The sequence below is a fragment of the Saccopteryx leptura genome, chromosome 1, assembly GCF_036850995.1.
Source record: "Saccopteryx leptura isolate mSacLep1 chromosome 1, mSacLep1_pri_phased_curated, whole genome shotgun sequence".
Lineage (NCBI taxonomy): Eukaryota > Metazoa > Chordata > Mammalia > Chiroptera > Emballonuridae > Saccopteryx > Saccopteryx leptura.
In genome coordinates, this window is record NC_089503.1 from 269227695 (window position 1) to 269242816 (window position 15122).

General features: G+C 53.7%; 1 protein-coding gene across 2 annotated transcripts in view; it reads right to left on the reverse strand.

The window, feature by feature from the left end:
* The window catches only part of ADAMTS2 (ADAM metallopeptidase with thrombospondin type 1 motif 2), a 220750-nt gene that overhangs the window by 40635 nt on the left and 164993 nt on the right, over positions 1-15122 (reverse strand). The window contains exons 6-10 of one of the 2 annotated variants that reach the window (XM_066352718.1): positions 6005-6161; positions 3856-3961; positions 3071-3214; positions 2535-2667; positions 1260-1373 (exon numbers count right to left, since the gene is read on the reverse strand). In XM_066352718.1, the coding sequence (XP_066208815.1) occupies positions 1260-1373; positions 2535-2667; positions 3071-3214; positions 3856-3961; positions 6005-6161 (654 nt within the window). Of the gene's footprint in view, positions 1-1259; positions 1374-2534; positions 2689-3070; positions 3215-3855; positions 3962-6004; positions 6162-15122 lie in introns of both variants that reach the window. The other variant, XM_066352712.1, reaches the window with a different exon arrangement.

Sequence of the window (15122 nt, forward strand, 5' to 3'; positions counted from 1 at the left end):
ATGTACCAGTGCCCAGGTCTTCAAACGAAACATACTCGTGAGTATTCACAGCAGCACACTCACAAATACCAAAAGGTGGAGGAAACCCAAATGCCCATGGATGGACAAACAGACCAACACGACGTGGTCCATCCAGACAGTGAGATAGCAGTCAGCCCAAAAGAAGCCAGATACAGAAGGCCACATATGACATGGTTCCAGTTATATGAAATTCCAGAATAGGCAGATCCGCAGAGACTGAGAGTGTGTTAGCAGTTGCCAGGGGCTGGAGGGGGAAGGGACCGGAGAGCCACTGCTTAATGGGATCTCCTTCTGGGAGGATGAACAAGCTCTGGAACTAAGCAGGGGTGATGTAACATGACCGACTGTACAATTTAAAGTGGTTAAGATAGCATATTTTGTTATCTGAATTTCACTATAATTTAAAAAATGACAAAAACAATTACTGACTGTATTGCCAAACTCTGCAGTGGTGGGCACAGGAATCTATAGCTTTAAGAAGCTCCAACGTGGGCAAAAAAACAATTAAGCAGAATTTAAGATCCACCTGGAGAAACCTCAGGCCCAGATGGGAGCACTTGCCAGGCCTGAGCTGGGGGTCCTGTGAGGGAGTACACGCCCCTTCCCCATGGGCAGGTGCAGGTGCCACGACTTCAGTGGGCTGAGCCCTGGCGGGCTGGAACCCAGGCTTAGGCTCCTCCATGTAAGCCAGCCCCCAGCAAGTGACTGGCTGAGTAGTGGAGGTTTAACCTAAGGCAATGAGAATCAGGTCTGGAGTCAGGAGAGAAAATACTGGGAGGGAGAAGCCCATCTTTCTGCCCATTTGCTGGAGGTGGGAAGTGGACCTGGGAGGATGGCAGGTGATGGTAGGCAACTACCGAATGACCTTGAGGGACAAGTCCTCCTCCTAGGAGGCAGACTGAGAGGTCTCAGAGATGGAGAGGCTAAGCCTGATGCTGGACCTGGGGACCCAGCAGCCACCAGATCTCAATGCCGGACTCAAGGTGAGGTAACCCAGTTTCCCACAGTGTGCAGGGGGTGCTGAAGGCTGTGGCAACCCCAAAACTGCTCCTCAAATAGGATGCTGGGCTGTCTCTGACAGACAACAGTATGTGGAGGCAGGGGGGCAGAAGCTGGGACGTGACTGTGGAGCTGTCAGAAAGGAGGCAGGAGGAGGCCTGCCCTACCACACAGGCTGTGAAGAGACTGTCCCCGGAGATCTGAGCGTGGTATGGGGTTTGCCCTCCGCCCTGACTCACCTTGCCAGGTGCACACATGGTCCCATCCAGGGGGGGCCCCTTCTTGGTCTTGCAAAAGTAGGGGTTGTCGGGGTGACTGCACCACAGCTGCTTGCAGGGGTCGAAGGTCCGGAACTGGAAGAGAACACCGGACGCTGGTTCAGGGCACTCCCTGCTGTGGGGACCCCATTCCCCAGAGTCCTCCTGGACAACAGTGCAGCCAGGCTGCCTGGGACAGGCCTGTGCAGCCGGCGGATGCCCTGAGCTCCATGCAAGTCTGAGGCCATGAGAACCTTGAGTGTACAGCTGCTAATTCAAGTTCTTGTGGGCTACTGGGCCTCCCCAGCCTCCCACCCTTGTAGGCTACACCCCCATGGAGCCTGGGTAGAACTGGGAGCCAGTGAGCCTGGCATGAGGGCTGGATGGCTGTCTCTCTGGCCCAGGAACTGTCACTACAGGGCCCTGAGGACATCCCCCGCTTCCCTACTATAGACTTCACTTCTGGACTCTCTCCTGAAGCCCTCCTCTCTGCTCCAGCAGGCCCTGCCCTTGCTCCAGCCTTGTCCTCTGTCCTCGGTACCTCACAGTTCCCCCTTTCTGCTTCTTATCCTGATAGCCCTTCCACCAGAACATCCCTGAGTCTTGGCCATGCCACTCGTCTCTTCAAACCTTTCCAGAGCTCCCCATTGCCCACCACATTCTTAAGCCATCATGCAAGAGGTTAAACCGCCTTACCAGTACCCAGCTCCACCACCTGCTCGCTGTCTGGTCTTAGACAGCTTACCTAACCTCTCTGGGTCTCAATTGCCTCTTCTGTAAAAATAGGAATACATTGCTTACTTCCTACATGGAGGGGAGATAAGCACTGAGTCAGACACTGACAGGCATTAATGCTCTGGCCATGCTGCCTCACACCTGGTGGGCCTTGACCAGCAGGTACACTCAGTTTTGATGACCAGTGTCGATGCTGACCTGTCCTGGCAGCCAACCCTAGGGAGCAACTGGCCTCTGCATGCTAGGCTGCACACCTTGGGGTCTTTGCACATATGATTCCTGCCTTCTGGAATGCCCTGTCCTCCCACTCGGCCTTCACACCTCACTCCTCCCTGGGGAAGTCTTCCTGAACTCGGTAGACCACACAGGATTCACCAGCCCTCAGCATCGTTTGCTGACCCCAGGCCACAGCCTTTGTCAGCTGTGTGCTCACTTCCCAGGACCAAGTCTGCACGGATTGTTGGTACTGGGGGTGATGGATGTGGAGGGAGAGGCGGCCCCAGGCGGGGCTGCGACACTCACCGCGGTGCACATCATGTAGCCCAGGCCGAAGTCGAAGCGGCACTGCTCGTTCATGGAGTAGTGCAGCCCGGGAAGCTGGGGCAGGGCCGGCCAGTCGTGGGCAAAGGGGTCATCCCGCAGGCAGTCGTAGGAGCTGTGAGGGGACACGTGGGCACTGCCAGCTGCCTTCAGCCGGAATGGCCAGCCAGACTGAGGCAGCTGTGCACCCTCACTTCTGGAGCTGTGGTGGTGGGCCTGTCTGCACACCTCAGCTTAGCTGTGCTGCCTCAGTGTCCCAGCTGCATCTCTGTTTCTTGGTATAAACTACCCAGGGCCTGGTTTGCCCAGATCCCAAGTATCCATTAAAGGTGTCCCCAATAGTGGAATTCCCCCACACTGACCTGTATTGTTCTCACTCTCTTCCCTCCCCTGTGCCTCGAACCAGAGGACCCAAGGTCTGGAGGCTTGTGCTGGGCCCGGGCACACTGGACACATACCCTCTTACAGTGGAGCCCAGGGCTTCGGGGCGTCCTTGGGGGAAATGGAGTGGTACTCACTGCAGGTAGCGGCTCAGCTCCTGCTGGCTGCAGCGGGACCAGTGGAAGCGGTGGAAGGCTGCCTGCACCAGGGGTGCCATGATGCTGCCCAGCCGCACCTCATCACCACAGCGGTTGCCTTGCCCGTCGTGTTCCATGCCGAGCCTGTTGGGGACGCCAAGGCAGCCTCACTAGATCCTCGTTTGGCTGCAACGATCTGTCAGCTCCACCTCAGCCAAATGCTGGCCTTTCACTGTTCCAGTCTGCCTTGAGTCAAGTGATACTGAGCTTCCACAAGCTAGGTCTTACAGCCAGGGGCACCCTGGGGAGCTGGCATCCAGCAACATGCCCCTCAGTGCACTTGGAGTGAGAATGCAGTGGGGGCAGAGGCTGCATGGCCCAGCTCTCCGGGCGCCCTCTCTCGACACTCCCTGCACAGGCCCAGTGGCCCCGGGAGGTGTCCCATTAGCGTCCACCCAGCCCTGAGATTCAGGTGGTGCCTGGGCATGCACATCCCACCTCTGACTCTCTATTCATTCTGGCTGGGGTCAGCCTCCCGCAGAGCCTCAGTCATTCATCTGTAAAATGGGGTTATCCACGGAAGGCCCCCAGCACCCACCAGCCCTTTCTTTGATATGTTTCCTCAATAGAAAGTGGACCTTGGGCCTGCCCTGTGCAGCACTGGGTAGACAGGCCATCACATCTTAGTGCTTTTCATATAGAGTGTGTCTCTCTCAGGGCTCAGAGGGGTGGGGCCCCTTAAGTGTCCCCCTTCCACAGACAGCAAGGACGGCGAGGCCACTTACACATGGCCAGTCTCGTGGGCCACCACAAATGCCGAGGAGAAGCCATCCTCATGGTTCAGGGTACAACTGCGGACAGGGTGGCACATCCCGGTGACAGGAGCATAGCCTGGGAGGAGACAAAGGGTGGGTCCAGCTCCCAGTGACCCTGCCCTCCCAAGGATAAATGGCAGAGTCAGCTGTTCCAGGCTGTTCACAGCTCAGAAGACTCCTCCATGGGCAGCAGACTCAATTCTGCCCTTCCCTCCCCTAAGCCCAGGTCTCACCGGGGAGACTCTGGCACTCTCCCACTCTCTTTCACGCCACCTCCCACCTTCCCACCTGGTTGAGTGACCTGCCAGATCCACTTCCATAGGGCACAAGGGGCTGCAGCAAGGGTGGTGCCACAGCTGATCCAGGGCAGAGCCAGGCAACGAATGCCAACACGCCACATTGCCCTGCCACAGACGACAGGCCCACAGAGCCCTTGCCCAGCTAACCCTGCGTTCTGGCTGAGAAGATCGTGAGCCACATTTGTACTGAAGGGCTCCTTCCTCCAGGGGTCTGAGGGAAGGTGCTCCCAGAGAGGGAGGGTGGGGAGTGAGTAGGGGTTGTGACACAGTAGGGCACATCTCCCTGACACAGCTACACAGTGACCCTCCAGCTATCTGTACCCAGTAAGTGGCTTTGAAGGACCCACTCAATTCACAGATAACAGTGAGGAGATGCAGTGCATTTTGCCAGTCCAGTGACACTGTGTGGCCCTGAGAAATGGTAGCCGACAGGAACAAGGGCCAGGCTGAGGAGCTAGGAGGGCGGGAAGGCCTGCAGGGGACTGAGGGGGAAGATTGTGCCCTGCTGGGTTGAACCTGGTCTCTGTGTTTCTTCAGAAATTGCAGGAAAGCCTAGAGAACCAATTGCATGCCCACTGACAGAGAGGGGAGGGGTGGGAGGCCAGAGGCTGAGACCCCCACATAAAACAGCAAAACCGGAGAATGGGGCCTGCTCCCAGCCCTGGGCAAGGCAAAGAAGTGCCCACAGAGCTGCCTGTGCCACAGTGGGGCCTCTGCTGCTGGCAGGGGCGTGGGTCTGAGGAGCCTGCAGAGCCAGGGCCCCAATCTCAGAACTGTGACCCAGCCTCACACCTCTCAGGCCCCATGGGGAGACCCCAAGGTAGTTTGCTCAAACACAGGGGTTGAGAGGAAGGGAAAAAATGTGCTGGTCTTAGACTCTTCCATATGAGCACTGCCATCCAGCCATGCCGCCCTCAGAATAAACAGAGAGATCTGTATCCTCCTTAGTTTCTGCTCTGCATTTTGAGATTTTTTTTTAAAAAAGTATTTATTTATTTTTATTAAGTGAGAGGCAGGGAGGCAGAGAGACAGACTCTCACATGTGCTCCTAATCAGGATCCACCTGGCAAGCCCACTAGGGGGCGATGCTCTGCCCACCTGGGGCATTGCTCTGTTACTCAGCAATCAAACTCTTCTTAGTGCCTGAGGCAGAGGCCACAGAGCTGTCTTTAGTGCCCAGGGCTAACTCGCTGCAATCAAGCCATGGCTGCAGGAGGGGAAGAGAGAGAGCAAGAAAGAGAGAGAGAGAGAAGCGAGAGGAGGAGGGATGGAGAAGCAGATGGGCACTTCTGTGTGCCCTGATCAGGAACTGAACCTGGGACATCCACATACCAGGCCACACTCTAAGACTGACCCAACTGGCTAGGGCTGTGACTATGATTTTAGACTTGTTGATTCCTTCCTTTAGATCTGCCAGCTTTACATAGTTTAAATTTTTAAGTAAAATCTCTAAAATTTTAATGGTTGAATTTTATTCATATTTGTTTTTAAAGAACTGGGGGCAACCAACAGCTCTGAAACTCAACCTCAGACCCTACCTGGTGTGTGGGTTGCCAGTCCCAGATTCTGCCCACCTCACCCCCTCTGCCTTCACTGTGCCCTGAGGGGTTTGGTTTCCCGAGGAGAAATGGCAGAGGCCCTGGCGGTTTCTGCGAACCAGGGATCACTCACACTGACCCACGCTTCTACTGGTGGAGGCAGCACGGCCTCCCTGCCCTGACATCCTTCCTTGCTCAGCCAAGGCTTCCGGGATCCTCGAAGGGCCAGGAGCTCATGCTCAACCTCCCTCCTGTCTGAACACTTTCATCACCAAGGCTCACCTTGCATGCCCGAAGGCCCAAAGTCCTGCCGTGTGAGGAAGATGGCATGATCGTGGTATTCATCGTGGCCTGTGTCTGGCTTCTGCTGGAGGTAGGCCCAGCGGCAGACGTTCTCCAGGCTCTGAGAGGGGTTCCCGATCTCGATAAGGTTAGTGGACTGCAGGGGAGCAGAGACAGAAGGGAGCTGAGTGTCCTGGGAACTAGATGGGTTTGATCGGGCCGCGGTGTTGACAGGCCTTGTCCATGAGAGGACCTGGCCCTGGTAGTACAATGGTTCCTGCCCAGTCTTCTCAGTACCTGCTCTCCACTTGGCTCCATTCTTGGCTCCCTGCTGGTTTTCCACACGGAGTCACTGCACAGTTTCCAGGTGAGATGTGGGAAGCAAAGCTCGGAGGTCAGCAAAGCCCTCAGTCCCTCAGCCCACCCCACTTTCAGCATTCCCAGGACTCCAGCAGGCACTGTGGAAGTTCCTGGAAGGAACTGTGCAAGACCCGGACAGGAGGCAAATGCCACGTACACTTCACCCCGCAGAGCTCACAGTGTAGGCAGGGGCCTGGGCAGCGTCCAGGGAGAGGGGAAAAAAGTTCCGGTGTGGTGTGCTAGCCCACGGAAGGGGAGAGAACACTATGTTTTTACTGTGCTTGAAGACATCTACCGAAAATGACCCAGTAGAGGGAAGAAACCACAGCAGACACAGCACAGGAGCCCCACGAGGAACAGGCCCGGAGCCACGGATAAGGGCAGCCCCACACTATTCATGGGGTGACACAGGCCTGATGGCTAAGGCTGGCCACGCACTGCACCCTGGTGTTGCCATCCAGGCGTCACAGGCACCCCGAGAGAAGGAACAATGAGGCTGGGCTGGTCCAGTAATATTACCCGGTCACACAGAGAGAAGGCAGAGCCCTAAACTAGTCTGCATTCAGTCCCCTCCCCAGTGAAGCGCGTGGCACAGCCTCAGGGGGGAGGCTGCTGCAGGTGGCACGCGTGGCTTTCTCAGTCCTCACACCGGGCACTTCTGTCCTGCTTCACCACACACTCTTGTCACTGCAGAGCCCCCCTCCAGGCTAAGAGTCCTGGGCATGCACTTTCCCTCTTTTTTGTTTCCTCTCATTTGCTGCAGAGATATGCATTCCTCGTGGACGTGTGCAGGCGTTCTGCTTCTCTTCTTGCATAAATATGTCCACCCAGCATAGCCAAACCTCTCTCCACATGCAGATAAGGTATAGGGTATTTTTGGTCAGCCAGAGCATTTCACAGAAGAGAGAACAGCAGTTCAAGGCCAGGGAGGGTCTGGTCATTACTGGGAGTATCTTGTGTTATCCCAGTCAGTGACTTCGAGGATAGTCGCTGACACAGTTCCCAGGTCCCACAAACAGATGGACAGCTGTGCCTGGGAGGTGAGACTGTTATAAAAAGATATAGTGGGTCCTAATGAAGTAATTCAGACTGGAGTGAGAGAGCTGGTGAACAAGACCTACTGGCCACTGACACAGAGGGGGAGAGGAAGCTGGGGAAGGGGGGGGGGCGAGGCACTGGCTGGCCCCCTCCTGACGGAAGGGAGCATGGGACTAGCTCTGACCAGTGAGCTGTGACAAGGGTGATGTGTCTCTTCCAGGTCAGAGCATCCTTGTTCCCATCAAACCTTCCAGAAGTTTCTCCTCTCTGGCATGTGGACCGGCAAGGTTGAGATGGTGGCTGCTCTATCACCTTGGCCCTACGAGATGAGTTCTCTGCTACCTCACATGGAACACGCAGTGTGGACAGGACAGAAACCTTTGTTGTAAACTGTTGGAAGGTGAATGTTGTCTCTGCTGCACCATCTCACTGGCTCCGGCTCACACAGGGGGCCCAAGAAGGACAGTGGATTTGCAGCATATTCAAGCCAGAGCCCTGCGGTTCAGCCCAAGTCCCTGGCAGGTGGGAGCTGCCCCCAGAAAAACCCGAGAGGTCAGGGATCTGAAGGACGGACCGAATGTGGGTGGACTGAATTTGTTATTAGAGTTCGGGAGTTTTGTAATTGTACTCTGTGAAATGTAAGATTGCCAGCCCAAATCCAGATCAGATCATGTTTGATAAGGACAAGGATCTCAAGGTCTGAGTAGTTCTAAATGTTATTTCTGAATGTCATTCTTGCTAAATGTTAAAATGTAGCACAGTATTTTTCAGACCAGCTGTAAACAGGATGAATGTGGACAAATGTAACCAACTGCAAGGAAAAAAATCAACACGTAGTTGACCAAACAGTGTATATAAGCCATGGCTAAGCCTGTCTTTGGGGAGACAGAGCTTTGGCTATGAATCTCCTGTCTCTTTTACTTGCTGCAAAGTAAATAAAACTACCTTGAGACAACCAACCATGTCTTCTTCTTTAGTGGAGAACCTCAAGCGGTGAACCCCCTGAGTTTGGTAACAAGAATGAAGGCCAATGCTGAGCACCTCCCCCAAGCTGCCTGCAGAGCCAGAAGAGCCACTCCTGCTTCGCCAGGCTTGGCATGCTGCTTAGCAGCGTTGCTAGACCCCTTCCAGAGGAAAAAGGGGTTTTTGTTGCCTCCAGGGCTATGTCTCCAGCCTAAATGTCAGTTTATTCTCCATGGTGGCCTCTCCTGCCCTCAGGGTTCTAAGTTCCACGTGTTGAAACTATTTTAGTCTGGTCTCCACCAATGCTGGAGGATGCAGTCACCTCAGCCTTTGCTCTGATAGCTGCAGGCCAGCCCTCTGCTAATCTGGGTCTGGTCATAGGCTGAGGGTGGGGCTCAGGCCTGGCTAGCCTCGGCTCGGCATCTTCCTGGCACCCTATGGTTCAGGTAACACCAACCAGAGTGTACCATGGAGCTGGAAGGAAAGGTGTGAGACTGTGAGCATGGAGTGGCTGGTCCCCTCCCACCATGGGAGGAGACCCCACCAGAGGAAGACATCAACACAGAGCCAAGCAGGGCTCTAGGCTGGAGATAGGCTGGTGTGCTCACATGAATGCCTGGCTCACCCAAGTTCGTTTGTTATCCATTACTACAGGGGTCCTCAAACTTTTTACACAGGGGGCCAGTTCTCTGTCCCTCACACCGTTGGAGGGCCAGAGTATAAAAAAACTATGAACAAATCCCTATGCACACTGCACATATCTTATTTTTAAGTAAAAAAACAAAATGGGAACAAATACAATATTTAAAATAAAGAACAAGTAAATTTAAATCAACAAACTGACCAGTATTTTAATGGGAACTATGCTCCTCTCACTGACCACCAATGAAACAGGTGCACCTTCCAGAAGTGCGGTGGGGGCCGGATAAATGGCCTCAGGGGGCCGCATGTGGCCCGCGGGCCGTAGTTTGGGGACCCCTGCATTACTACATAGCAAGTGATGATAAAATGTCTACCCCCCCCCCAAACATTCATTATTTGTTGTTTCTAAGAGTCAGGCATGAGATAGGTGTTTCTGGCTCGAGATCTGTCACAAGGCTGCAGGACAGCTGAAGACAAAGGCGGTGGCCTCATCGCAGGTCCCCCCGTGGAGTCCTGATGCCCAGTGCACTGTCCCAGCTGCTGGCGGGACTCAGTGCCTCGTGGGCCCCTGGATGAGGGCCCCGCACGGGCCTTTCCCCTCGTACGAGCGATCCTAGAGACAGGACAGTGTGGCCATCTGAGACAGAAGCCACAGTCTGTTTACACTTGAATCTGGGTTCTGCCCACACTTGAGGCAAGCGACTTGCATGCCAAGAGGCGAGGTCACCGGGCCACCTTGGAGGTTGCCTGCTCAGTGACGTGGCTCATTAATGTGTGTCAGGTGATTCCTCCTTGTGGAAGCTGCCTTGAGTTGTGTTACTGTCACTTGCAGCTGAGACTCCTGAACTTCCCCGCTTCCTCCTCTGTGCCAGCTATCACAGCACGTGAGCAGTGCCTCTTCCTGAACCAGAAGAACCTCAGAGATTCCTGGAGATATCCAAGATGGCGACAGAGTAGGAAGACGTTCCAATCGCCTCCTCCCAGGACCAAACCGGAGTTACAACTAAATTTAAGAACAATCATCCTGAAAAATCAACTCAGAGGGCGCTGGCCAGTTGTCTCAGTGGATGCAGCGTCAGTCAGCATGTGGACATCCCAGGTTCAATCCCTGGTCAGGGCACACGGGAGAAGCGACCATCTGCTTTTCCTCCTTTCCCTCTCTCCTTTCTCTCTCCTCTTCTCCTGCAGCCAGTGGCTCGACTGGTTCAAGTGTCAGCCTCGGGTGCTGAGGAGAGCTTGGTTAATTCCAGCATTGGCCCCAGATGGGGGTTGCTGGGTGGATCCCCGTTGGGGCACATGTGGGATTCTATCTCCCCTCCTCTCACTTTAAAAAAAAAGGACTAAATGAAGAGGAATATTATAACCAAGGAGTTACAGAAGAAGCCACATAGAGACTGGTAAGAAAGGGTGGAAATGCGAAAAAGGATGCCCCCTCTCATGAGCAGGGAGGTTTTCCCTGAGAGCTATGGGTCCTAAACCCGACGTTGGACTCCGTACAACTGGCCTGAGATACAGGTGCTGCCGTTATCCTGTTGTGGGTGAGGAGCAACATCTCAGACCACTGAAATAACTGAACTGCTAGAAAGGGGTAGGGTGGGCCACAGGAAAGGCCGGGCAGCCCCAGTCTGCCACAAGGTGGCGCTGCTGTCTAAGAACAGCGGGGCCAGGTCTGGGCAGGCTGGGGCTGCAGCTCTGAGCCTGGTGGGCATCAGTAGTGGGGGCTTTGGGGAGACTGAAGACAATCTCTGGGGTCCCACAATGAATAAATCAATTAAGAACTGCCCCAAACGTTCTGTTGCAATCACTGCTCTCTGACACTTCTATTGTTTGTTCTTGAATGAGCTGAATTATTTATGACCTCCTGTCTAGGAGTCTGAGACACCTGCAGCTGCCACCCCCAGCTGCTCCAGGACACAGCTGGCTTTGCCTGCAAATCCTTAAGCTAGTCCAGCAGCTTACCCACAGCACTGGCAGGTAACAGGTGCAGCTTCTGAACATCATGGTCCACACTTACAACTGTTCTTGTCCTGTCACTGTCATGACAATGAACGTGGAGATTTAGCTATGACTCCAGTCCTGGGGGGAGTGTGCACCCACAGGGGCTGACTGAAAGCATTGGGGGATCATGTCTTAGAGCATTGGCTTCAGTCTGTCAGTCTTTCAACTGCCCTGGTCCCAGGTTCAGTACCATCCACCCAAACATTCAGGCAACAAGACAACGTGGGCAGAGCCCAGGCCTATGAAAGGGCAGGGCTGCTGGGTCCAGGAGGGCAGAGCACACCGCTCCACCTCTGCCTGCTGACACTAGGGCCGGGGGCTTCTCTGTGGGAGGCCGTCCTGTGCACTGCAGCATGTGAAGTAGCATTCCAGCCTCTTCTCACTAGAGGCCATTAGCATCCCTATTGCCATGGCAGCAGCAAAGCTGCCCTCCTGGGGACCACCACCATGGAGGAGGGCAGCAGGGGCAGTAGCCTGAAGCTCACTCTCCCTTTCTGGTATGTTTGGCCTTCCTTCCCAGGGCAAAGTGGCTACCGGATGCTACTGGTTGACCCTGGCAGGCCGCTGGCCTCTGGGAGCCAGAGTCCTCACTGTCAGGTGGGTGTGATGAGGTGACTACCACAGAGAGCTGCTGTGATGGGGAAGAGAGTGACGTCACCTGAGAGGTGACACAGGGCTTGACCCTAAGGGGGCTCTGCAGACAATAACTCACATGAACCCACTCCTTACTTCTGTCATTGTTAGTATGTGTTCATCTTACTGGGGACACTGAGGCTCAGTGATGGTAAATAACTTGTGGGACGTTCCGCAAGAATCAACATGGCCAGAATTCAGACTGCGTCCCTCTGCTGGGGGCAGCGTGGGCTCCTAAGGTTCGAAGTCTTCTCCCTGCAGCTCCAGCCCGAGGAGCTTGGCTCTCATGCTGACAGGCACCTCCAGGTCATCAGGGCATGTTGTAGAAACCCCTCCCCCCAGAGGCTGGCAGCCTATTCCCAGAGAAAGCCAAGCAGAGGAGTCTTAGCACAGACTTTCCCACGTTCAGCCGCTGCTCTGGACCCTGGCAGGTCTGGCTTACCAGGGGGCTGGGATGACCAGGGGCTGGCTGGACCCAGACCTGGGGAGACCAGGGGGCTACCTCAGGAGTACTCTGCAACCCCAACATCGCCCCTCACACAGGTGGAGAAGCAGAGGTCCAGAGTGGGCCCACGGCAGCTTAGGGGATGGTGTCTCTGAGCCTTGGACACCCACCCCGTGGTTCTTGGTGTGCTCAGCCCTCACCCCCAGAACTCTCTTCTCTGCCTTTCCACTGAGAGATTCAGAATTTCTTGTATCTTTCCTCTCCAAAGCTGAAAAATTCCTATGACTGTTCCACACTTTGTCTTGACCTGGTCTTTCATGACAAGGAACATGTTGTTCTAGTCTGACTGTCCCTTGTCTCTGGTTTCCATCTGCTTTGATTTCCATCATCGTAGGAAATATTTAAAGTGAGAACAGTTCAGTAGCTTTGGTGACTTCTCAAAAAAAATCAATTGAAAACCAGTTGCTATGCAACCCTCAAGGGTTGTGGACATTCTGATCCCTGGCTGACGGCATACTATATAAAATGAGATTATCTTTTTTGTTTGTTTTTAAGAATAGAGAAAAATGTTATTTTAGGAAAAAACTTGAGACAACTCAGAAGCTTCCCATAAGTTGGAAGGCAAACAAACACGTCATTCACTCAGTGCTACCAACTGTACCCCCAATGGGGCCTGGGGTGGGGGTGGGGGTGGGGCTGGGGCAGGCGTGCGGAGCTGCTCTATTTCTGTCATGATTCGGAATGAAGAATGAGGTCTGTGCCAAGTCTGGGTCTCGACCTTGTAGCCCCCTGGACCCCTGCTGGACTTGAGAGGATGCAGCGTAGGCTCCTGTCCTCACAGGGGTCCTGGCTGCAGCCGCCATGGTTTTCCCAGGCTTCAGTCCTTCCAGGGATGGGGCTCGCTTCCTGACAGAAGACACGTGGCTCCTTGAGGAGCCGTCATCAGACCTCCACTGCTGTGCCTCGGGCCCCTCGCTCATTGGGTAGCCACCTGCCTGAAGGACACACCCCAGGGCACCCACACCCGGTTCTGTTCCCTTCGTGGTGTCGCCACTCTGAAACGGTCTTGCTCACTTGTGACCTCATGGGGGTTTGTGCCTTACTCCTGGGGAACAGGCAGGCCAAGGACCAGTCTGGGGGGGGGTTGGAGAGGCTGCTGGTCACCGTCTGCTTCCCACGAAGCACGTTCCTCAGAGAGCTGGCACTGTGCAAAGTAGACACAAACCGCTACTTACTGTCCACAGCCATACGAGCAGAAATGGGAAATGTTCTAGAAATTTGATGGTGTGACTTTCAGTCTAAGGAATTTAATAATAAAAAGTCAAGGCTGGTGTTTTTGTGTGTCTTGGTTGTTGTTACGTTTCCTTTTCCTTTACAATGCAGAAGCATTGGTCAGTGATGGGCTGTCGACACTGATGTTCTCTGTGCATCTGGCTCTGGGTCTTTGGACCTCATAGCTGCCCTCTATGGACTGTCACTTTCCCATGTGGCTGATTGCTCCAGGTGGGTATGACAGTCTCTCTTTTCCCACACATGCTGCTCCTGAGTCCTGCAGCCAACCCCTGATAGTGTCCCTTAAGTCAACCGGAGCCTATAGCTATGCACTCCATGCTGTTCCATGCAATGATGGCCAAGCAGGTGGGCCACCACTTGCCCTGCTGGCCCTGCCACCTCCTAACTCCGCTCTCCCTGCCGACATTCCTGCAGCCTGTCCTCCTCAGGCAAACCGAGACTCACACTCAGGACTGCACTTCCCCTTCCCAATCCAGCAACTCTGCAAAGGAGAGCAGAGCGTCAGTCTGTCCCTGTACCCTTCTGGAATCCCCTGGGACAGAGAGGCCCTGATGGGTGCCAGACCTCCCCAGGGACCGACCATGGCCTCAAGGGGCCTGACCTGGGCCCTGGTTTCCAGGAGCAGGCAGGTCAGGACAAGGTGGGCAGAGCAGGGGGCGAGCTTTGCTCTAGGGCAGGGGTTGGGTACCTATGGCTCGTGAGCCAGATGTGGCTCTTTTGATGGCTGCATCTGGATCGCAGACAAATCTTTAATAAATAAAAATGTTAAAAATATAAAACATCCTCATGTATTACAATTCATTCATTTCCTACCGCTCATGTTCATGGTTGCGGGTGGCTGGAGCCAATCACAGCTGTCCTCCGGGACAACACCAAATTTTTATTGGATAATGTGTAACGTACACGGGTCGTTGTGAGGTCAGGAAGTAAACTTCCCTCCTTTTAATCAAGTAGTCAGCTAGCTAATTGCAGAAACCCTTTTGACGAAGAAGATGGCTAAAAGAAAAAAAGATGAGGAGTATCGTACTTTTTAGCAGGAATGGACAGAGGAATTCGCCTTTGTGGAGAGAGCAGGTTCTGCAGTGTGTCTAATATGCAAAAATAAAATTGCATCGATGAAACGGTCAAATATAAAGCGGCACTTTGACACATGCCATACTACATTTGCATCGAAATATCCAGCAGGGGACAGCAGGAAGAAAGCATGTCAAGAGCTACTGTGCAGAGTGCAAGCTAGTCAGCAGCAACTCCGTGTTTGGACCCAACAAGGTGACTGGAATTCAGCTAGCTTTGCTGGTGCTTTAGCAATTGTGAGAAACGGAAAGCCATTCACAGATGGGGAGTATGCCAAAACATTCATGCTTGATGTTGCCAGTGAACTTTTTGACAACTTTTCGGATAAAGACAAGATAATCCAATGAATAAAAGACATGCCTCTGTCAGCAAGAACTGTTCACGATCGTACCATCATGATGGCAAATCAAATTGAGGCAACACAAATGAAGGACATAAATGCAGCACCATTCTTTTCTCTCGCTTTGGATGAGTCAACAGATGTAAGCCATTTATCTCAGTTCAGCGTGATTGCAAGGTATGCTGTTGGTGACACACTACATGAGGGAAGTCTTGCTGTTTTGCCTATGAAAGAGACAACAAGAGGGGAGGATTTATTCAAGTCTTTCACTGAGTTTGCTAAAGAAAAAAATCTACAGATGGATAAATTTATTTCAGTGTGTACTGATAGTG